This window comes from Cynocephalus volans, chromosome 9, assembly GCF_027409185.1.
Source record: "Cynocephalus volans isolate mCynVol1 chromosome 9, mCynVol1.pri, whole genome shotgun sequence".
Taxonomy (NCBI): domain Eukaryota; kingdom Metazoa; phylum Chordata; class Mammalia; order Dermoptera; family Cynocephalidae; genus Cynocephalus; species Cynocephalus volans.
Window position 1 is genome coordinate 123,520,811 of NC_084468.1, and position 24,467 is coordinate 123,545,277.

At 40.4% G+C, this 24,467-nt stretch overlaps 1 protein-coding gene across 1 annotated transcript in view; it reads right to left on the bottom strand.

Moving 5' to 3' along the window:
- Positions 1-24,467, bottom strand: part of MAML3 (mastermind like transcriptional coactivator 3) — a 413,182-nt gene that overhangs the window by 162,165 nt on the left and 226,550 nt on the right. The window contains exon 2 of the mRNA XM_063108556.1: positions 5,150-6,700. Coding sequence (XP_062964626.1) covers positions 5,150-6,700 — 1,551 coding nt within the window. The remainder of the gene's footprint in view (positions 1-5,149; positions 6,701-24,467) is intronic.

The window sequence follows — 24,467 nt, forward strand, 5'->3', positions numbered from 1 at the left end:
AGAAGCAAAATTAGAGCAAGAGAGTAGAGGCCTTCAGGAGAGACACAGAAAGAAGAAAGGAGTAAAGGAAGGAAGGAAGGGAGGGGGAAGCAGATAGGAGGAAAAATAAAGAAAATATAAGAAAAAATAGATTATTTGATGTGTTTGATCATATTTTACAGGGTCAGGAAAGTTTGAGGATGGATTGAAGGTAGATGCAGAGACAATAAAAACAATAATAAAAAAGAGGCAATTATTAATTCCAAGGAAAACAAAAAGTTTTACAAGGAAAGAAACATAACCGTAGTATATACTCCATAGCTAAACTGTGAGGCACTATGCAACGATTAGTCATGTAAATATGGGATACTTTCTAAATCATAATTTGCGATATAGCTAGTCGTATTGAGAGTATGGGGAGGAGAAACAGAGAGACTGAGGCGGGGATGTGCAGGTTTGTGAGGTGGTATTGTAAGCAAGCTAAATCCTCATCTTCTGTAGAATCAAGTCATTGAAAAATTGAGAAACAACAGTTTATGGAGATAAATGAGAAAACAACTTAATGAATTGAAGTGGTTGCCTTTGGGAGGCAGAAATTAAGAACAGAGCAGACGAAGCAGGAGACTGCTGTTTCTCATCATACGCCTTGTATACTATTTGACTTTCTGAACTATGTACACGTATCACTTGGATAAAGTAAACAATAGATATTTTAAGGAAACTGAACAAAGAGGCTCCAGGTTTTTAAGGTTAAGGAAAATGGATCTTAAAACAGATTTCCATGACGGTTGTGAATATTGGAGAACTGTGGAGATTTTATGGCTAAAAAGCTGATAATAATATATTTCACAGGGTACCCCATACGTTTTGCTAAAATGAAATTGGAAGGGGAAAACATTCTGTAAAATATAAGCATATATGGACTCATTACGATATGCACAGCCACACAGAAAATACACACGTAAAGAATAAAGCAGCATTAGTAGTCTATAATTTATCTAGTCCTACGTTTTAAAGATTAATATCACATTTTGGAAATTATTCACTTTCCACTCTTCCACACAGGAATTATTCTTGGGCTCTGGGCAGGCCTGTGACCTTCCTGGACCAGCGAGCAGTCGTTTGCTTTTGGTTTACTTCTCTCACAGTTGCTCTATTGTTTTTTGTTTGTCAGACACAGGGATTGAGTTTGCCTTCCCGGCAATCTTCCCGTTGCTCCACTGGTTCAAGATAACCACCTCCCCTCAAAGCGTTTTCTGTAGACTTGCCTTTTCAGTTCACCTATTTGATCTTCAAAGCAGCTCTGTGTTATTGTGCTAACGCTTTCTCCATTGGAGCTGATAATCAACTGTAAACATATTTTGGGCTCAAACTTTGATAATCACCATCAAATGATTTATTAAACATCCTCATGTTTAAGACGCAATGTTAGGTTCTATGCAAAAAATCAGCTAAAAGGAGAGAGAGTGAGAGTGTGGGCGAGAGAGAGATATCCCGCCCTTGATAAACAGCGAGATTAGGAAAAGATAATAGATAGACATGACCAAAGTAAGGTAAGTTATTTTATCACAAAAACACGTATTTTAAAAACTAGACAGCAATCCAGGAGGTCCAATTTGTGATGAATAGAAGTTCCAGAAAGTAAAAAAGGGAAGGAAGAAATGACCAAACAAACAATACAAGGACATATCCCAGAGAAAATCTGAAAACTTATAAATAATGGTGGAACTGTTATTGATACTTTCATTGTCATAATCTGAGCTAGAGTTTTATAGGAATTAGAAGATGAGGAGGAATGAAAAGGGGATGCAGAGAGAGAAAGAAAAACAGTCAATGTGGGAGAGAAGTTTTAGAACTATCTACTAAAGCAGCGATTCACGACTAATATATGTTATTGAATAGAAAATAACAGTATTACCTCAATCCAACTGGCAAGTCAATTCAACTAAGAATGTTTTAAAAAATAATTAGCAAAGTACAAACTTTTTTTTTTTTTTTTTTTTTTTTGTCTTTTTGTGACCAGCCGTACCACACTCAGCCAGTGAGTGCACCGGCCGTCCTTATATAGGATCCGAACCCGCGGCGGGAGCACTGCTGTGCTCCCAGCGCTGCACTCTCCCAAGCGTGCCACGGGGTCGGCCCCTAAACTTTTTTTTAAATAGGGGTTTCCTTCCTTAAAAAAGTATTTTTCCTGATTGTAGAAATAATACATATGTTTGACAGGAAATTTAGAAAATTGAGTAAAGTATAAAGAGGAAAACAATAACCACTGAATTTTTTCAGCCAGAAATACCATTCCCAACATTTTAGTTACTCAGTATTTTTCCATACACATTAAAAAACACAACTTGGATTGTAACATATAAACTGTTTTATGATCTGCTTATTTTACTCATATTATGAGCATTTCCACGTGATTAATCATTCATTAATGAGTTTCGTGTACATTATTCATTTTTCCAAAATACTTTTTTTAGGTCCAATTTTTTGCTATCAAACGTAACACCATGAGCATAATCTTTGTTTAATTCTCTGATTATAAGGTATAATATGTAAATTCTGAGACGTAGAGTTACTAGATAAAATACATTCAAAATTTTGAAAAGTTGTTTTTTTTGTTTGTTTCTATTTTTGGTTCTCTCTTTTTTGAAATATCCAGGAAGCAAGTGCATTTCTCTTTATTTCTGAGAGAAATGGCATTTTCTACAAGTGTCCCAAATAAGTAAACATGTATAAGATGATTTTCCTGAAATAAACGTGTCTAATATTCTCTTACTGTTGGCTTTGGTGCTCAAGTCATTCATTAAAACTAAATGTTGATCATGGTCTTTGTGGCCAACAAAGAATAGAGTGAACTTCACTAGCAACAGCAGAAAACAAAATTGAACTATTTTATATCTCGCCTGTAATTCGTGCATATTTGTGCAGTGTACCCGCATATAGTGTAATTAACTAGTCTGAAAGCTATGTAAATACTGCTCCACAATCAGATAAAAACATAAAATGGTATGTTTGCAGAAAGATATCCACATGTTTATATATGTATTTTTAGGCTTGTTTCAAACAATGGTGAGTTAATATTTTATTAAAAAGCATGCCTTTACCTGACAGCTCTTTATGAGGTTAAGAAGTGATTATTCTAATGAGGCCTCAAAAGGAAGATTCTGTCCACCCTGAAAGTACCTTGTGAGACGAGAGGAAGAGAGGAGGAGCACACAGACTGAATCCAGAAAACCGTCACTTTTGCTTCTTCACCTGACTGAGCCCTTTCAAAACATGACCTCTGCAGCTAACGGCTTCAATGACTCATAGTTAGGCAAGCAGAAGGACCTGAAATAAGTACCTTTAAAATTCATGTTCCAGCAAAGACAGGAACTTTATCCCAAGTCAGCACATTTCAAAAGATGTTTAGTGAGGGTGGGTGCACCCTCACACCCACAGGCCTGCAGTGAGCTAGAATTAATCATCCTTGGTCTGGCTCGGAGGAAATACTTTACTGTAGCTGGCATAAAAACAGTGAATGCAGAAGCACAATTCATATTAAGATTAACAACAGACCGTTCTGACAGCGTGTGATCTCATAAACCTCCTGATGCATCTGGACTTCCACAAACACCCCTGTATATTGCCTATATTTTTGTCTGCTTTAGAACTTAATCTTGAACTATATGAAATGTTGCATTTTCCAACGGGATTTTAAAAAACGAAACCAAGATAAAATATAAAATTTCACATTTAAATGATGTTTTTCTACCAGCTGCTGATTACACTTGATGTAAACCAAGCTATACTTTTATTTATCCAGACAGAATTTCTGTTGAGCTGGCCGGCATGTGCAGACAAGAAGCCACAGTGAGGTTTTGGGGTTGGAAGGCTGTGAAGGACAAGACTGAAGCCACAGAGCTCAGGCCTGTCCCTGCAGGCCAGCACCACCTTCAGCCCCACAGCTTCCATGAAGCTTGGAGAGGTTAGGGGTGGCGGAGCACTCCAGGAGATGCAAGATGCAAATGACCAAGTGAGGCAAGATCTGCCTGCAATACTTTCCAGCATTTCTAGTGCATCCAATTGTGGACACATATCCAAGTACTAGTTAAGAACCTGTTTAGACATGAGGGCCTCTAAAGCAAAGGCTTTTCTGCAAAATCTGCAACTAGAATATGCCCATGTCTTCATCCCAAAAGGACTGAGGCACAGAATAGAAATTGGCAGTAAATAATCCCTCATGAATTCATCCATGTCAGGGGAAGGTCACTAATAACGGTGCATTTGCCCACTCCCTTTTCCTTCAGGGTAGATAAAGTGTTAATTTAAAGGAGTTTTGGCTCTTGCCACTGGTCAGGCTGAGGCCAGCAAAATGCTTATTGATAAGTACTCACTCTCCAACTGGCTGCCACTCACTCTTTACCATGCATCACCAAGAGCCCTACACCCCTAAACCAGGGCATCAGGAGGCAAGACAGTAGGAAAGAGGAGATTTGATTTTACTATAGACTTAAGATGTAGTCACCATCAAATTTTCCTAAAATGGAGCTGAATGAATTGGAGAGGTTTCACTATACTTCCAAGTAACAAGACTGAACCAGCTTCTAACTGCTGCTAATCCAGCAACAAGTGTATAAACATTGAATGGTCCTATGAAAATCTATCCTCCACTTCACTTTGAAAATACAGAAAGTTCTCCCACATTTGAACATCAACAATCCAAATTTCCCATTATTCATAATGCAGTATGGTTGCAGGTTGCTCAAGGCCCTATAAAACCACTGTGAACAGCCCTCAATGCCCCCACCTTTCTTCCACCAGAGTCTAGCATTGTACAACCTGGGAGAGAAGCTACAGAGGTAGTACCATGTTTGATCACGTGACCTCTGCAGGCTGCCTCCCTCAGAGTGAGAATTTTATGTAATTTTTGGTTTCTTATCTGCAGCTGGGAATAAAAAAGGTTTGATTCCTAGGCATTCAAGTTCAAGAAAGTTTATCGTGCCACCCTTTTCCATCTCTTTAAAGAGGGGAGGAAAAAACCCAAGACTGGCAACTACATGAGGATGTGTAGGGAGATTTCTGCAGGTAATTAGACCGCACTCCAGCTAGAGCTTGCAGAGCATCACACATTGGCAGTCTGAAGTGTACCATAAGAACTGCTCGAAGTGTGTCTCACTTTCACACTTACCTGACCGTGGGATGAAAGTGCAGCGTAAGCCATGGGCTGATTCATCACTCCTTTCTGCTTCATGAGAAGCATGCGTTTCTGGTCCTCGCTCAGGTGTGCCCTGGGAGCCTGGAGCTGTGGCGGGGGCTGCTGCGGCTGCTGCGGCTGCTGCTGTGGCTGTTGCTGCTGCTGCTGGATATACGGCATCAAGGGGTTTTTGTTGGGGTTGGTCATGGGTGGTGTCATTCTCTGACTCAAGTCTGCATTAAAATGGGTCAGAGGTTTAGTGTTGCCATAAGTAAGAATACTGTGCTGTTTGTTTAAGGAGTTTGTACCCAAGTTATTTGGCTGCTGATTGATTATATTCATGTGATTGTGAGGGAGGTAGTTATTCATTGTCGTCTTCTGCAGGTTGTTTGCCATTGGAGGCACTATAGGGTTTTGGTTGTTAAAGGCTTGGGGGTACATCATCGGGCTATTTGGTTTTTCTGCAGTAAAAGCTGCTCCATATGGACTAGATGGAGGCCCTAAAGGAGACCAACTTGAAGTCTGATTTGAGTGCTGCTGCTGCTGCTGCTGCTGCTGCTTCTGTTGCATGAGTTTGGCCCTTTGTTGTTGCTGCGCAGCCATCTGTTTGAGCTGCTCTGCTGGAGACATGTCGGAGCTGGGCCCAGCCACAGGGCCTGACCCTGAACTGGCCACTGTCACTGCTGCTGGATTAAGGAGATAACCATTTCCAGGCCGAGGTGGAGCTTGGCCTGGAGTGTGGGCTTGGTTTGGAGTTTGAGGGGACTGGACAGCACAGTTTGCTGGTGAGCTGGCAGGGTGTGGCGCTGCGGGCGTGCTGGCAACAGAAGGTAAACTTGTGGCTGTGGAGACGGTAGAAAAGGGAGGACCAGAAGAAGAAGGTCTTGCCTGGGGAGACCCCATGGACACATGTGCAAAAGGAGAGTGAGATGGGTCACTCTTGACACTAGCACTCTCCTGGGAGAGAGGGGTCTCGGTTGCAGGCTGTGAGAATTCTGGCTCCTTTTTCTCTTCAAAGTCTTCATTAAACAGGTCCTGTATGTCATCTTCAGGAACCGTGTTGGCCAATTCATCTATTAATTCTTGCCACTCCTGATCATTCAGGTTAATGTCTGAGAACAGCTTGTTCTGATTTGAAAGAGATGTTTCTGATGTGTCTATGCAAGTAGGGTCATCTAGAGGTTCTTGTTTAAGGTCCTTGCTCTGCAAGATGGTGAAGCTGTCCTCCAGGTCACTGCAACCATTAACAGGCAGTTTAATCTCAGGGAGCCTACCATTCTTACTTAGATCTTCCAGAAGCCCAGGAGTGTGAGTTCCACTATTCTGCAAGGGCAAAGAAGGCTTAAGGTCAAGTTGGTGAAGAGGAGAAGCTGAAGACAGTGGCATGTTGTTGGGCAAATTGTTGATGGTTTCCATCCCTGTAGGAATGTCCTTTCGGATTCGCTTGCTAGTTGGAGAAAAACTCCCATCACAAGCACCATTTTGCTGGTCTCCATTAAGTGGTGATCGGGCTCCCTCCAACTTCCTTTTCACAGTCTCCTGTAGCTGGAAAAGAAACAGGAAAGAGGATGACTAAATCTCCAAGTCATATTTTACTCTTCAAGCGTCGCGAGGTGCATTGTATGAACTAACTTTTTGATGGTTTAGAACAAAGAGGGAAGAAATTATATTTCTAATTTCAAAATCAGGCAACACTGCAATTGAAATTCTATGGGGAAAGGTTTTACGTAAAAACAGCTCACAGGACTAAGAAACTAAAAACAAACTAAAGATTGGAGGGTGGGGAACAAAAGAAAAGAGACAGATTAAAGGCAGTACTCCTCTCATAGGGAAGAATCTGTTATTATTTTCCAAATGAATGTTAGACATGCGACTTGGATGAACATGTATCTTACTTGAGAAAAATGTTAATATCTGTCTTAAATTCTTGCCACATCTTAATTGAAAACGTCAAGGAATTAAATCAATAATATTTTAAAGAACACTAAAAAATCTAAGAGTATGGAATTCAACATATTTCCTGAGTAGCACAGAACTGAAGATTAATGCTGAATGTAACTCCAAACTTTCTTCCTCACCTTTTGGCACCTTTTGACACAGTAGCCCACTCTTCTAAAAGCACATTTCCATTGGTTTGCATGATATCATACTCCTCTGGATTTCCTTTTTTCTCTCCATCTGCTCTTTCTTAGTCTCTTAGGTACTCTTTCTTTCTTCTAAATGATGGGATTCTTCAATATTTTGTCTTAAACTTTTTCCCCTTCTGCTTATGTTACATGCTTGCCTAGACAATTTCATTTATTACAACAGCTTCAACTATCTTCTCTAGGCTCATGACCCCAAAACAATGTACTCAGCTCAGTCTTCTCTGTTGAGCTCCACTAAGTCCAATGTTCACCTGGGTATTTCGCAGACATCTAAAACTCAACATGTCTCAACATTGAACTTACTATCTTTTGTTATTCAAACATTAGCCTCACCAATATTCCCCATCTCAGTATCTATCCAGTTACCCAAGTCAGAAACCTGAGCATTTTCCCTGAAACCTCCCATATCACCAATCACCAAGTCCTTAGGGTTTTACCTCCAAATTATAACTCTACTATGCCCACTCATCTCCACCCACACTGCTCCTATCCTAGGCCAGGATACCATTATCTCTTGCTGGATGGTTACAACAGTCTCCTGACTGATCTCTTTGCCTTGTCTCCATTTATCCATTCATCTGCCTTTTCATCTATCCTTTTACTCATTGTTTTGTTCTCCCTTAATCTATTCTCTATACTTTCATCATGTTCACAAAATATATTGCCCTTCCTATTTATAATCCTGTAATGGTTTCCACTGTAGATTAAAATCCAGACTGGCTCCTGCCAAAATCTCCTGGCTCCTGCTCATCTTTCCAGGCTCCTCTTTTTGCTTCTCTCCTCTCCATGCCCTCCCCCCACTGTACATTTTCTACCTGTTCTTCCCAAACTCTTTCCATCCCTTAAATATGCCTCCAGGGCATAGTACTTGTTTTCTTTTCTTGGAACATACTCCTCTCCCTCCCTCTCCTCTTCCCTTGGTTAATAGCTGCTTATTTTTCAAATCAGATCTTAGATTTCTCTTACTCTAGGAAGTCTTCTCTTACTCTAGGAAGTCTTCTCTTATATCCCTTCCACACCCCAACTAGGTTAGGTGCCTTCATTGACCCACCTATACTGGGTTGGATATTCTGGAACTAGTTTTTCAAGAAAACTATACTTCCTCATCATAGCTTTTATTATATTTTGGGGCAATTGCTTAAGCATCTATTTAGCGATCTCTAGAAAGGTAGGGACTGTGGCTGACTTGCTTACTATATATCTGCAGGTCTGCACCCTGTGGTCAGGTTCATAGGAGTGGTTAATGAATGACTGCAAATGAATGAATGGTTCTACTGTCTAATTCACAGTAGCTAAACGAGTTGAGTTAGAATCAGAGCAAGAGGCAGCCCCATTGACAGCCCCATAAGAAATGCCTGATTTTATGACTTTACATTCCCAGTAATAGGAATCATGGATCTCTTACCCTAGAGAGGGTCACATCCTCTTAACTGGACTTATGTTAGAAGTCCAGTTAAGAAAAGTCTTGCTAACTCTATGGATTTATTAATTATCAGCCTAATTTTTCTATCTGCCACCTTCCTTCTGGCAGAAAGGGCCAGAGGATGTGGCTCTGGTAAAAGAGCTTGTCCTAGAGTAGGTACTGGGGAAATGCTTGCTGAATGACAAAGGGGAGACTAAACTGGGTTAGCAGGGGTTTCAGGAACTTCACACAGTTGAAGGCAGGAGGCAGAATGATGCAAGGTGGGAAGGAGAAGGCAGAGCAGTCCTTCTACTTGGTTACTCTCTTATTATTGGCAAAGGTGCTCTGTATTACAGAACCAGCAAAAGGAAGGAGTAGATTTCCTCTGGCCCCAACACTTTAGCACTCACGTGGGAAACTGCCAAGACTCTAGAGGAGCCCATGTATAATAAAACCATTTGGAGATGACGTAGTGAATTTCAAGAAGTGTCATTTTACTGCTAGGTGCTTTCTTATATGCAGAGAATTTCATTTTAAGAGTAAACAGAGTAGAAAGGGTTTTTGAGTAAAAATCTAGTCGAACTCTTGTTCTTAAATCTTATATTTTTAATCACAACCCCAAACTCTGTCTGCAGTCACTTGGTAGAGGATCCTGAACTGCTGAAAACAAGGCCCTAACTGGGACACACTGGAATTTGACTTCAAAGAAAATACTGATTCAATCCATCATATTAGGTAGAAACTGCTAGAAAATGACATTATTTATTGAACAAACCAGGAAACCATGGTTCTGATCATAGGTATGGCAGATACTTGAACGTAGCTCCAAACATAGTGGCAGGTTCAAATATCACATCTTCAGGAATGAAAGAAAACGAGGCTTGGGGCCCTCAGTACCTCCTGAAGCAATGTTAACCTTCAAAAAGTAAGCGCTTGTCTGAAAAATGAACCTGACTTTATTTTAGAAAGCACAAGTCCACGATTCTCTTCTAGGTCATGTAATGTGGATGGAGCAGGACAGAAAAATACAGATGTTCCCTTTGTTCTTTTGTAAAATAGTGGTGGTCAAGGCCATGGAGACAGACAGGTGTGGCTGGAACCTAGTTTCACCTCTTACCAGCTGAGTGGGCCCAGCCAGGAGAAACAGTATAGTACAGTACTATAGAAACAGGAACTTAGGCTCTGCAGTTTGAATGCCTGGGTTCAAAGCCAAGATCCCCTATCTAAGAGTTAATACATATATGAATGCTGTCTGACACTTAATACATGTTAGCTATAATACCCTCCATTAGAAGGTAAGTTGCACAAAGGCAGGGATTTTTCTTTTTTGTTTACTACTGGGTCTCCAGTAGCTCACAGCAGACACTCAATAAATACCTGTTAAATAAATGAATCCTGAAAACTTATTTAACCTCTCCTAAGCCTTGGTTTCCTGCAAAAAGTGGGTTAATAATACCTAGCTCATAGAGTTACTGTGCAGATGAACTTAAACAAAATAATATAGAAGGCACTCAGCTTCACACCTGAGACCCAGTAAGCATCCACTAAACCTTAGCTTTATAGTTTTTAAAATCCAGTAATACAAATAGTCACAATGGCAACTGAGATAGCATGCTTCCTGGATCTCCAAAATATAAATGGGTAGAATGATAATATTTCTGTTCCCTAGCCAGCAAAACCCTATTGTCTTCCAAGCATCTGGTGTAGCTTCTTTAATATTTACAACAAAAATCAAATTTGCAATTCAAACCCAAGTCCAAGTGCTAATGTATTCATGGCCTAAATTGTAGAACAGCAGAGGCTAGATTGTTGAGGTTCAAATCAAATACATTTTCAGCACACTACCTGAATGTAGCTGCTGAGTATTTCCTTTTCCTTGAGGGCCTAAAGTTCTCCACTGCTGGCCCCTTTAAGTGAAATCTTGAACTATATTTCATGTACCAGTATTTTGAAATATAAGAAAGACATCGTTGAAGATGCTACGATATGGCTTTTATGTTTCGTTACATCCAAAATCACAAGCAACAGGTCAAGATCTCAGATCCCTGTACTGGCCAGCTGCCCAACAAAAAAAAAAAAAAAAAAAGCACGATCTTTGCATCCTTTCTCTCTGTCTCATCTTTTGTTATATTGAAAGGTGGTCTGAGAGCCTAATTCCCTCTTTATGTCCCTTGTGGGAGACAGGAGAGTGGGGAGGAAGACAGAACTGACTACGTTTTGGGGAAGGCTAACTAGCAAGCACCCTGCTCAGTGACTGCACACAGGGAAATGTCCCTGTGAACCCCCCACCCAAAGGATTCAGGTCAGAGTCTCCTTCCAAACAGCCTTATCTTAGGAAGTCCCCGGCCCTTCTGCTTCACAAAGCCGGAAGCCTCTTAGTATAATTGCGCCCTCGTGGAAGAATCACAGAACCTTTTTACTGAGCATCAGCCTTCTTGTTCCTGTATTAGTATTATTACATGTAAATATCTTCTCCTATGAAGGGAAGCTGTGGTGCCAGGAGCTGAAGTACACTGTTCATCTAATGCCTGTGACAAAACGGGCTGCCATCAGGTGTCAATTCCTCTGAAGGAAACAATTCCTCCTCCATAATGGTTCAAGCATGAGTCTCTTTTCTACAGTGTGGCTTGAAACTGTGGTGTGTGTGTATGTGTGACAGAGAGACACATGACACAGTGTAGCCGAGAGACAGAATGGTTGGTGGGGGTGGGTGACTGCAATCTCCTTAGACCAGTAGTAACCAAAATAGCTGTGCTTTTGGAGTTATGAAGCCCTTTCACACCGGACTGTACTTTATCCTCATAGCAAACCTTTGGAGCAGGCTATGTGCTGGTCTGATGGGTCAACAGGGAAAGGGGCAATGTTTTGGAGGAGGTGGAACAGGCAAGAATGGATGAACTCATAACAAAGAGGAGCACGGTTAAGATTACCAGGCCTCTGCCTCCATAGAGGGGCCCCATTTCTAGCAGATTCTTGAGGTGTCCCCTGGGCCAGAGTGTCCGTGATGAAAGTATCTTTGCTTACTTTAGACTTTCACCAGTGCTAGTGAGTTCAAAGAAACTCTTATTGCTCTGTCCCTGATTTTGTATGAAATTGGGCAGCATCACTGAGCTTGGGCACATAGATGGTGATACTACTATTAATAATTACTTCCACTTTAAGGTGGAAGACACTGGACTAAACTATCATATTCCTTGTCTTCTCCTAATGATTCTAAAGGTAGATTATAACCATCTGCTCTGGGTTGAATGTTTGTCCTTCCAAAACTCATGTGGAAATTTAATCCCCAATGTGGCCTTTAAGAAGTGATTGGGTCACGAGGGCTCTGAAAGCTAAAAAGAGCTCTCAGATAACCAGATGAGTGTATGTCATTGATCCCCAAAGCAGGCACTTGAAAATGGTGGACTGTATCGTGTTTTCAGAGTAAATGTACAATTTCTTTTGATTATTTTGAAATACTAGAAACGGACCATATCCTTCTTAAGATTTTTGAGGACTCTATGGGTTCAGGAAATCCATCTTGGGAATCACCAGAGAACATATGAAGCAATTTGTGGAAAATAAAACGGAATCTGGAATCCAGAGACTTTAAACAATATTGCCCAGGTCACATGTTTTCACATGTATATGAACCCCAAATGCTGGATACTTCCGTGGTTGAACTGTAAATTTCCATACAAAGTCTTCAAGTGGTTTTCACCACCTCCAACCAAAAACACGAGTGAGCCTCCCCCACCAATGGTTAGAGACACAACTCATTCCCAACAACTGAAGGTGAGGTTGAATCTAAGCTTGCAGATACTATCACTAATACAGAGGCTCAAAGAGCACATTTTGGTCATTTTGATCTGTTCTGGTCAAACCAGAAGATTATTAACTGAAATCAATTTTCACATGGTTATTCTCTTTCCATTCTACCAGCAGATAATAAGCCTACGAGCACATGGATGAATTTGACTTGCTTATTTAAGGCATTTGATGAGTGACCCAGAAGACTCATCGTTAGATATTTTAATTAGTAGAATATGAATGGTGTGCAAAACACTTCCAGAACTGTCTTCTAGATGTAAGCACCCTTCGAAAGGATCTTTTAAGGTTTATTTAGAGGTTGAATTTCCTTTAGTGGTTTTCCAACTTTAACAAGACTGAGTTATCTGGGAAGCTGTTAAAAATGCACACTTCTGGGTCCCACCTCCATAGTTTCTGATTTAGTAGCCCAAGGTGGGGCCCAGATTGGGACACCGGGTGGGGGTACAATTATCTAAAGAAATTTGATTAAAACCTCAGATTCTTCTAGGATTCACAACTTTCAGAAATTCTGATCTAAACTAATAATTCTGTGGGATTTTGACATTTTGGGATTGATGGTTTGATTCTTTTAAATATATACATACACACACAAACCTATTGTCAATATAAAATGTTCCTGAGTTGATTGGTGCTACTCTGAGGCATCTCATAAACAGAACTAAGAAACAATGCTCTCGATTGAGATTTTTCAAACCTCAGAGGATCCTGAATTCTACAGAAGCTTGATAAATTTCTACATTACTTTTCATGAAAGTGCGTATTTTTCTATATTTTAGGTTTCTCTGAGCAGAGTGATATCCTAGAAAATTTCCTCCTGCACATTATATACTTACCTTTACTTCCATTCAACAAATTGAGGGGGTGATATATGTCTTTGTGTCAAGCACCGTGCCAGGTGCTGAGGGGTCAACGCACTCCCAAGATCAAAGACCACATCAGAAAGTGAACACATGCCACACACATGCTGATGAAAGTTGGGTACATTTGTTTTAAAGAGATCTATGTGAAGGAGAGAGTAACACAAAAAGAAAAGAACAAATCTTAACACAACTCTGGAAGCCTCCCATGCCAACCTTGTACTCTCCTAACGTTATTTCAGAGAGAAAATAACTTTACCACATATGAATTTTTTAAAAAAATTATATATATATATATATATATATATATATATAGAGAGAGAGAGAGAGAGAGAGAGAGAGTATTGCCACAAAAGCCAAATATCTAAAGCTTCTCCTTGCAACCACCTCAGAATGTAACTAGCTTCCCTGCACCTGGTTAGTGGGAAATGTTGAATCTCTGGAAGTGAATGTCAGACATGAGCAGTTAAAATCTCCATTGTGAAATGCTCCAGAAAGAAAAGGATCACCTTTCAAGGGGCCTTACCCTCTTAGTGGACATCTGAAGTATCAGCTGAAGAGCCCTAGGGGAATACCAGGCACTGTGGAATCCCCAGCCCGGGGGAACGGGACCATTCAAAACATTCTGAGCTACTTTGAGGTTATTTTTAGAAATGACCATGACCTTTTTTTCTTTCTGCTATGAGTTATATTTAAGACTATATTCCCAAGTAGTTTTAGGTGAACACAGGCTGATGGTACCTCTTTTCAATGTTTAGCACATGGGTGCTCACCCAATTCCACCTGAGAGGTGCTAGAGCAAGATCCATATTGAATTACTTTTTTTTTTTTTTTTTGTCGTTTTTTGTGACCGGCCGCCCAGTGAGCGCACCGCCCATCCCTATATAGGATCGGAACCCGCGGCGGGAGCGCTGCTGCGCTCCCAGCGCCGCACTCTCCCAAGTGCGCCACGGGGTTGGCCCTTGAATTACTCTTTGAAAACATTTCAAATCTTTTTGTGTGTGTGGTTGAATTTTTAGGTACGTTTTTATTCTTTAATATGCTTAAACATGTAACAAGTACCAACTGAATGCACAGCAACATATTGGGGATGGATCATGAAGCATCAGGAGCAGTGGTAGACAAGGCCTTCGACATTTAGAAACCCTAAGTCCCAAGGTTGCCTTAAATCTCCAAATTTCCAAATACATAAATGTTTGTACAGGCTCTTAGCTCTCTCCCAGTTGAATGAATAAATTATATTTTCATTGTAAATTACATGAATCCTGTGTACTCTTTATGTCTAAAGTTAGAAAGTTTTTCACAAGCTCCATACATGCAGTTTAAATCAGTGCATTAACAAAATTATTGATTACTCATTAAAAACAAGACTGATATCTCCACAAATACCAAGGCCATATGATTTTCAAATCTCCTCACATAGTTTTCAGTAGAATGCCCTAAACTTACAAGTTTTTATTAGAGACTTTGATTTACTGTTTACTAAATATAATTGGCTGGGAGCTTAAGAGTTTTACATATATAGCTTTGGTTAATCCTCACAGTAACTTATGACGGGTGAGGAACAGGTTCAGAGAGGAGAGGTCATTTGTCCTATGGCACACGGCAGAGCTCTTCTCAGTCCTGCCTGCCTCCCAAACCTGTGTTTTTCCCTGCTCTGCTATTCTGCATCGGATGACTCTTGCCCCAGTCAGCCTTCAGCAAACCTGGCTTACAAATTCTGGGGAAGCCTTGTAGAATTCTGGAGATGTCAATAAAAGAATCCCCTTTGTATCAAAAAAAAAAAATTTTTTTTTCTGGGGAAGCGCTTTAGACACCTGTGTCCTGACAGTCTAAAGAGAATGTGTTCATGTCTTTGAGTCAGATCTGCCTGATTCACAGAAAAGCTCTGTACTCCTCTACAAGGAAACATTTTATTCTGCAAATTTAGCATGTGTTTGAGAAGTGATGATAGCTGCAGCCCTGAAAACTTCAGGGGAGAGCAGATGTGTGCGTCTCAGTGGCAGCTTCCTTCACTCGGTAGCTTTCTGCAGGAAAAGCTCCACTGAGATCAGCAGCTGCCATCAGAATTCCACAACCTGAACCCTGAACTGCTCTTTTCATGTACATAAACATGCATACATATTACATTTATTTTTAAGGACAAGAGACAATTTCCTTAGGAATATCTCCTGGTATCTCTTACTAGAAGTCACACATACACTTCCTATTCAAACACGCCTGTATACATGCCCTGGTATGACAATCTGAAATTCCTAATGGGATTTTATTTAAAGCTGTAAAGAAATGTCAGGGAAAGAGGTTGGTGAGGAAGAAGAGAAAACCATATGGGAGGAAGAGGGCAAATGAAAAGATCAGATCTTATCTGCATCATTCACAGCTGGAGACTTACACCAACAACACAGACCAAAGAATAGGCATGTTAGAACTGAGCATGAGGTTTCCATGTTTATTTTCCAGGAGGAGGGAGGTGGGAGGGAGAAATACTTCAGGGAGGCTAAGTACTTTTCTTTCCCTTGGGTAGGAATCAAGAATATTTTTACTTCAGTTTACTCAAAATGTCCTTTCTCTTCAATAAGAAATTTTTGGTTTTGTTTTAGCCCCTTCCAGGAGACTGTTTTCCCCAACGGCACTGAAGTTGTGTACCAGCTTAGGGGATGCAAATAGCCTCAGAGCACCCAGGCCTGACACTGCTTTTGAATAAAATCTCAGCACATGTTTATCTCCCTTTGGAAAATAAAGTATTGAAATAAGATCTCCTGGTCTATAAAAAGCCTTCTGTTTTCCTGAAAGAGGTCAGAATCCTTGTTCCTTGTGAGCTGTAGTTTGCATAAAACAGCAGTCCAGGCAGCTAAGAGCTACCTCGTTAAAGAGAATTCTCAATCTCTCTCTCTCTGTCTCTGTCACACACACACACACACACACACACACACACACACACACACACACACACACACACACACACACACACACACACACACACACACACACACACACACACACACACACACACACACACACCATCTCAGTGAGTGAGCAAACGGGACGTAATTCTTATTTCTAGCCAGCATCTAACTCTCAGGCCTCCATTTCATAATAGGTTTTTAATCCAAAGCTGAAGGCTAAGGGACTTGCCTTCATTTACCAGCAAGGGGATTGCCATTATACTCATGTCTTCAGAGTAACTTTGTTCACAAATAGGAAACGAGTGGAAGAATTAGAGGATTTTTTCTCTTCAGGATGAATCACCCGTGGGTGAAGATGGCCAAATGTAGACAGGCACTTTCTCACATACAGGAAACATGGAGGTGATTTAACCCACACTGAAAATGTTCACTCGGGCAGCGGTGTGCACCACGCATTCAATCCATACACAGCAGCGCTCTGGAGCCTGTCGGCAGAGCTTTCATCTGTGGGGAGAAGCTGCTCCGCTTCATCCCACCAGCTGAAATTCATTTTTCAAAAGAAATTAGACCAAGGTGCTGTTGTTATAGCAACAGTCAGAGTCATTTACACAGCCTCTTCCCCACAACCTCACTCTGACTTCTGTGGGCAGTGATTTCTTTTTTTTTTTTTTTTTTTTTTTCAGTGATTTCAATTATGTACAGGGAGTGACCAAGGCTGAGCCTGAGTGGATGCTTTGTTAGCCCTTTGAGAAGCAGAAGCCTCAATCCTCTATGTTCAATCTAAAGTTAGGAGACAATCAGACTTCACCGTGTTCCAGAGTTCTCCCAGTCCTGAAAGTCTGATGAGCAGTGAAGACAGGCAAAAAACCATTGGATTCAGTGTTTTCATCTCCTGGGAAAAAACTGGATGTGTGGCCACTGAATTTCCTGGGTTAACCAAGTACTTGCCATTTCAGAATAGAAGTTTCCAGTGAGGTTGGTACGAGAATACTTCAAAAAAGTTCATGGAAAATGGAATTAAAAGATAATATGAATCTTTCCGTGAACTTTCTGAAGACCCCTCATCACGACAGCAATGGATCCTGAAGCGACTTCATTGCTTTAGTCCTCCAGAACTTTATTCTGGTTGTGTGGAATTCCCAATACCCTACCCTACTCCAACCTTTGAAAGCAACAATCAAATCCAGAATGCTCCTTTCTTGATGAAAGTGTGCACTTATTATGGCAAATAACTTCCCCGAGAAGTGCAGCAATGTTGTTGCCTACATTCACCCTTGGGTACACAAAGGTGGTAAAAATCTACGAAGCCAGTGCCCGTGACTAATGTTTTAGGCTGAATTGTGTCTCCCCCCTCCCCACCCCCAATTCATATGTGGATGTGCTAACTCCCAATACCTCAGACTGTGACTGTGTTTGGATAGTCTTTAAAGAGGCAATCAAGTTAAAACGAGGTCATTAGGGTGGGCCCTGATCCAATATGACCAGTGTCCTTATAAAAAGAAGAGATTAGGACATAGGTACAAAGGGAAGACCATGGGAAGGCACAGGAAAAATATGACCATCTACCATCCAAGAAGAGGGAACTATCTTAGTACACTTGTGATGCTATTACATAATATCTGAGACTGGCTAATTTATAAAGATCAGAAATCAATTTCTGACAGTTCAAAACTGTTCCCGGAGACTTAGTAAATGTTACTTTACAGTGATAATCTACCAGATCTCAGAGAGATACACAGAGGGAAAACCAAGACACAGAGACTAGGGCCACACGTAACCCAGGGGAAGAAGGAATGACAGTCATGATTCCCTGCTCCAACCCTGCGCTCCCTGCAATAAATCATGTTGCCTGTAACAGGTTCAGAGTTTGTCAACTTTCTGTTCAAGAAAAGTCTAAGATGAAGGTGCTGGCAGGGTTGGCATCTGGTGCAGCCCCTTCCTCATAGATGGCCCCGTCTAGGATTCCTCACATGGTGGGCGGGGAGGAAGGGCAAAAGGCAAAGGCGTAAGCTAGCTCCCTCCAGCCCTTTTATGAGGCACTAATCCAAGTGCTCATGACTTAATCACTTCCCCAAAGGCTCCACCTCTTAATACCACCATATTGAGGATTAAGTTTCAATACATGAATTCTGGGAGACGTTCAGACCACAGCAAGGCCTCAGAAGAAATCAACCCTGCTGATACCTTGATCTTGAACTTTCAGCCTCCAGACCTGTGAGGGAAAAAATGTCTGTTGTTTAAGCCACCCAGTTGTTATGGCAGCCCTAGCAAACTAATAAAACTAATAATTTCTTTTAAACATATCTCTGTCTTCTCAGTGTCTCACATAGGTTAGGTGCTCAATGACTATTTCAAAGAAATATCTTGCATAAATTTGTTCATGCTTTGATTAAACTAACTGAACACCTACTGGTTGCTTGGTTCTATATCAGCACTAGGGACACACTAGTGAACAGGAGTCATTCTCTGACATCAAGTGCCTTCGGAATGGAGGGGCAAAAAGCAGATAAACAAGAAGAATGTAGTCTGCAGTAGGAGCCCATGCTGTGGAGCACATAGGAGGGGGATGCCACACAGTCCAGCTGAGGTCAGGCTTCCTGGAGGGACTGACATGTAAGCTAAGACTTCAGGGATTCATAGTGAGGTGAAGACAGCCCAGGCAGAGGGAACACAGCCTTTGGCCAGAGGAGAAAGAAGTATGCTTTTAAGTGAAACCTCAAGTAGTTGTTTCTGGCTTGGGCCAGAGTGTAAGGTGGAAACACTGAGAGATCGGTGGAGCAGCAAGAGCTATCAAGATCATGAAGAGCTGGAATGCCATGTTAAGAAGCTTCAATTTTATCTGAAATTGGTTTTGGGAAATACTGGAGGGAAAACAGTCACTTGTGATGCTAACTTCTGATTTTGTAATGATAAAAGTTGGGTATAACTGGTTGCAAAAGGTAAAATATTTGAAGTGATCTGTGTTAGCTTGCTAGGGCTTCCATAACAAAATATCACAGACTGGACAGCTCAAACAACATAAATTTATTTCCTCACAGTTCTGAAGGCTAGAAGTCCAAGATCAAGGGTTGGTCTCTTCTGCGGCCTCTCCTCTTGGCTTGCAGACAGCCACCTTCTTGCTGTATTCACATGGTCTTTCCTCTGTGTGCGTGCCTCCGCAGTCTCTTTCTGTGTCCAAATTTCCTCTTCTTATAAGCACAGCAGTCATATTGGGTTAGGGCCTACCTTAATGGCTTCATTTCAACTTAATATGGCCCTTTCTCCAAATACAGTCACATTCTCAAGTACTGGGGAGTCAGACTTCAACATATGAATTTTGGGGGAACGCAATTCAGCCCATAACATGATCCAGTATCATTCAAGCATGGCTAGTTAAGCAAACAGCTATAGCCATTCTTAACTTACAAATCAATATGATGCACACTTGGTCTTGAGGCAAGTAGTTCAACAATTGCTACTTGGTCCAGAGCTTAACAATGTATATATTTTTAAAAGTGTTTGTCTCCCAAATTCAAAATGAACTTCATATTTATTCCTTAATAATTAGCAAAGTGAAGTCAGAGACGACTGTAAGCAAAACCTCAGAGTAGACAGAAGTTTGTCTATCATGACTTTAGGAGGCTCTGAATCATAACTGTTCCCGGAGACTTAGTAAATGTTACTTTACAGTGATAATCTACCAGACCTCAGAGACATACACAGAGGGAAAACCAAGAAACAGAGACTAGGGCCACACGTAACCCAGGGGAAAAAGGAATGACAGTCATGATTCCCTGCTCCAGCCCTGCACTCCCTGCAATAAATCACTCTGCCTGTGACAGGTTCAGAGTTTGTCAACTTTCTCTTCAAATTGTGGTGTACTGTAAATGTTCTGTAAAACTATAGAATCAAAAGTATGTATTTCAATGGTTTTATCTTTCTTACCTAGCCATCCAGATATTATTTATGCAGTTTCCATTATAATACTACAGTTAAGTTTGCATAATATTTTCTGTAACTACCTACTTTTGCATGGTTATGGCTCTCTAAAACTCCACTGGGACAGAATTTTTTTTCACCTTGGTCTCAGAAGCAAATTTTTTTGGTAACAACTAGAGATATTTTTGAAGTCATGTGAATGTGAAAGAAAGGAGGATTTTTACTGCAATTAATATTTTGTTACCTTTCATCCAATCAAACACCACAAATCAAAAAGAGCTGAATATAAAGGCATCAAGCAAGGCACCGTAATAGATTTCACTGAGGACTGCCCACACTGCTGGACTTCACTAAAGGAGGTTTGCGTTCACATGCTTATCAGTATTTAAAAATACCCTGAGTGTACACAACAGAAAATGTCAGGAACTTGAAAAGCAAAAATATGCGTGTGGCGTTTCTCAGATCTCACTAAAGCACAGCAACTAAACAAACTTAATTATGTGACCAGGCAGCAGTTACTTAACCTCTCCAGACCTCTGTTTCCTCAATTATAAAATGAGAGGGTTGGACTACATGATCTCCGAGGTTTGCTCCAGCTCTAAGAGTTTACATTTTGACTGTGGATTCAAATCAATGACTGTCAAATCACCCTATAAGGCCCTATTAATTCAGATGGGCAGCTGAACTTGGCAGGTAGTTACTGGGTAACTGAGATCCTTATTTTACATGAGAGGGCAAGAATTACACTCTTCTGCAAAGGTTTCTTGGCTTTGGTAAATTTGAAAAAAAAAATTACACGTGAATCCTAGTCACAATTACCTTCAAAAAAACAAAAACAAAAACAAACAAACAACAAACACAAACCAAAACCCCCCAGAAAACCAAGTGTATAAATTACATAATTCATTTAAAAGAATATTTTACTTTTTGATGCTCCACTTGGTGTCAGGTGCTGTGTCAGGTGCAGAGGATGTGAAAGATGTACAAGACTTCTGATTTCAATGAAATTTGCAGCCTGTTGCATGTTGTCATTTTGTGCCTAAGCATCTACTGGTAAACGCTCCCCTCACATGTGCACTTGTCAGATACAGATAATATTGTAGCCCATGCTGGCAACTACACCTGGCTAACTTGTACAAGTGTGTGTGGCTCCCCTCCATCTCCACCATGAATGATTTTGAGTAAACGGCCTTAAATTACATGAAGAATCTGAATGTGTCCATTTAGGAAATTAGATACTGGGCCAGGTAACAAGCAGGAGCTGCCCCCTTTTCTGGGTATTTACTTCTGCATATATTACCTAGAACAGGCAGATGGGTTTGGACCTTTACCAGGCTTAGAGGCAGGGGTTCTGGGTCCTAGAATCACTTCTCTTGTGGCCAAGCTGTGTGTTCCATAAAAGTCAGTTGACTATGCTCTGCTGCCATGTTTGCCCTGGACAAAATAATCTCTAAAGTCCCTTTTAGATCTGACTGCCTAGAATTTTATGATCTCTCTATGTTAATTTGAGTATAGTTGGAAGATAAATCAACTAACATTTTAGGTTTCCTCTTAACCATATATAAACTGTATGTTTACATATTCTTTTCTAAACTATGTAACTAATTCCTAAATTTGAAACAATGAAAAAGTTTATGTCTATTGTGTCTATATGCATTGTGCAGCAAACACCTGATTAATACAATTCCTGCAATTTTGCCTTTAAGCTGTAACTTGGCTAAGGGCCAAGTTTTTGTGCTTGATATTTATCCTTATGCACAAAAAAAGAGCTTAGCTTACTATGTAAAATAATAGGTATAATAAAGATTATAAGGGGAATGCTTAACCTACTTAGGACAGAAATGAATCTCAAGAACTCAAGAACTCAAGAGACTCAAATCTGAATAAACAATTGATACCCGTATTACAAATTCTTCTCATATATTAAAGTTCCCTGAGGATGTTTATTTACTAACAGTTTGATAGTCTAGTTTGAATTGTAGTTGTTACTTTTAATATATCACATGCAGTACATATTTACTACTATGCTTCAATTCAGATTTTTCTCAATTCAGGCAGCTGTTTGCCCAAATTAGTTTAAATTAGGGGGAATCTATTGTATTAATAAACTCTTCATCTTAGAAGCAGAAATGATGACTATAAAATTTGTCTTAGGTTGTTGGAACTCTGCAGCTAAACCTCTAGTCTGAGATTTGTAAGGAATGAATATAGAATGATTAATGGTCATTACTGATTTCTTACAGCTGCAACTTATCAGAATATGTATACTCTAATACTGTACCCATGGTAATTATCTCATTACTATGAAGTGTCACAGAAATGCATTATGCAGAGTACACATTGAATCACATTTAGCAATTTCTTTTTATGTTTAAAACCCAGAAGCTTAGCGTTATCTAATAGTTGGAGCTTGCATGGGAGACTAGGGCTTAGCCTGGGAATCATGCATCTGAGCTGGGGTTCTTCAGCAGAAGTAGAAACAGCTTTGTGACTCTGGTCGCTCTTTTAAACTTTCCTGCACCTCAATTTCTAATTTGAAAATGGGCATATTCATGTCTGACCCCTACTACACCTCATGGAAAGGATAAAGCAGATTAAGTCTATAAAACAGTTGGTCACCACAAAGAAAGGCATTAAGGAAATTACTCAGCCTACTGCAGTAGTGACTTCTCTAACTGCATGAATATTTAATGAGCAGGTACACATAATACTTGACATTTCTATGGAGCTTTTCATGCACGCATCTCAACATAGCTAAAAGAAATGCATAGCAACAATTACTGGAGACCTGGGTAGCATCAGCTCACTGGTAGGGTAGAGACAGAGCAGCTTAGTTTTTAACATCATAGTGTCCAAGAGTAGTGGCATATCCAAATACAGTTATGCAACCCTGAAGATATGGCCTTAGAAATAAGGTGATGTCTACTTGAGAGTCATCTATCCATACATATGAGGCATAACAATGTAAGTGCAAAAATTCCCTAAGAAAGTGAATGCATAGCTGGAAATGGACCCGGTTAATCAGATGAGAAGAGTCAGCAAAGAAAGAGAAAACCAATATTAGTAAGAGATCAAAATAAAACATCATCAAGAAAGTAGGACAAAATGAAAAATAATTTGTGGTCAGATGTGTAGTGTTGGTTGCAGCTTTAAAATGAGAGCTAAGAAACCATTAAATTAGTATCAGAGTAATTCACTGGGAATCTATGAGGGGGGTTCTCTAAAACACCCACAAACAGCACCTGGGAGTTTGTCAGAAATGCAAATTATCAGCCAGTTCCAGACTTCCTGGATCAGAAACTCTGAGAGTGGGGCCCTGCAACTGTGATTTCACGGGCCCTCCAGATGACTGTGATGAGTCTGAAAAATCCTTGCTCAAGAACTGTGCTGTCTGTCCAACAGAATTTACTGAGATGATGGAAATGCTGTATGTTGGCACTGTCTAATTCCTCAGTCACTAGCCACATGTGCCTACTGAGTACTTGATGTGTGACTAGTGCTACTGAGGTACCGGCTTTTTAATTTTATTAATTTTAATTAAATTTAAAATAGCTACATACAACTAGTGGCTACTGCATCGGACAGCACAGTTCAAAAGTTGTGCTGTAAATGAATGCCAGGTTTTTGGTCAGTAAACAACAGTAAATGGGGAAGAATGGAGATTCTAGATGTGACTTATCTGTATAAGACATCTTATTTGGAAAAATAGGAAGAAAAAAGGCATCACAGCTTGTATGTCATGAGGTGAATGAAGTAAAGGCTTTTTCAGAAAAAGGAAGTTCTGAGTGGGTTTGAAGGAGAAGGGAAATCAGGGAGTAGGAGAGGTTGACACACCAAGGAAGGAAGAATAAGTGAAAATTTGTGTTGGAAAAGCCTAAGATGTATAACTTAGGTGTATAAATACTTTTCTTCCACAAACTTTTTGAAGTATCCTCATACACACACACGTTTCATCGTGGTAAAATATCAATAGCAAAATTTACCATCTTAACCATTTTTAAGTCTCAGTTTGGTGGCATTAAGTACGTTCACATTGTTAGACAACCATCTCCACCACCCATCTCCAGAGCTCTTTTCATCTTGCAATACTGAAACTCTGTATCCATTAAACACCTCCCCAGTCTCCCATTCCCCAGCCTCTGGCAACCAGCAACCAGTATTCTACTTTTTTTTTTTTTTGGCAGCTGGCTGGTAAGGGGATCAGAACCCTTGGCCTTGGTGTTATCAGCACCGTGACCTCCCAAGTGAGCCACCAGCCAGTGCTCCTCCCTT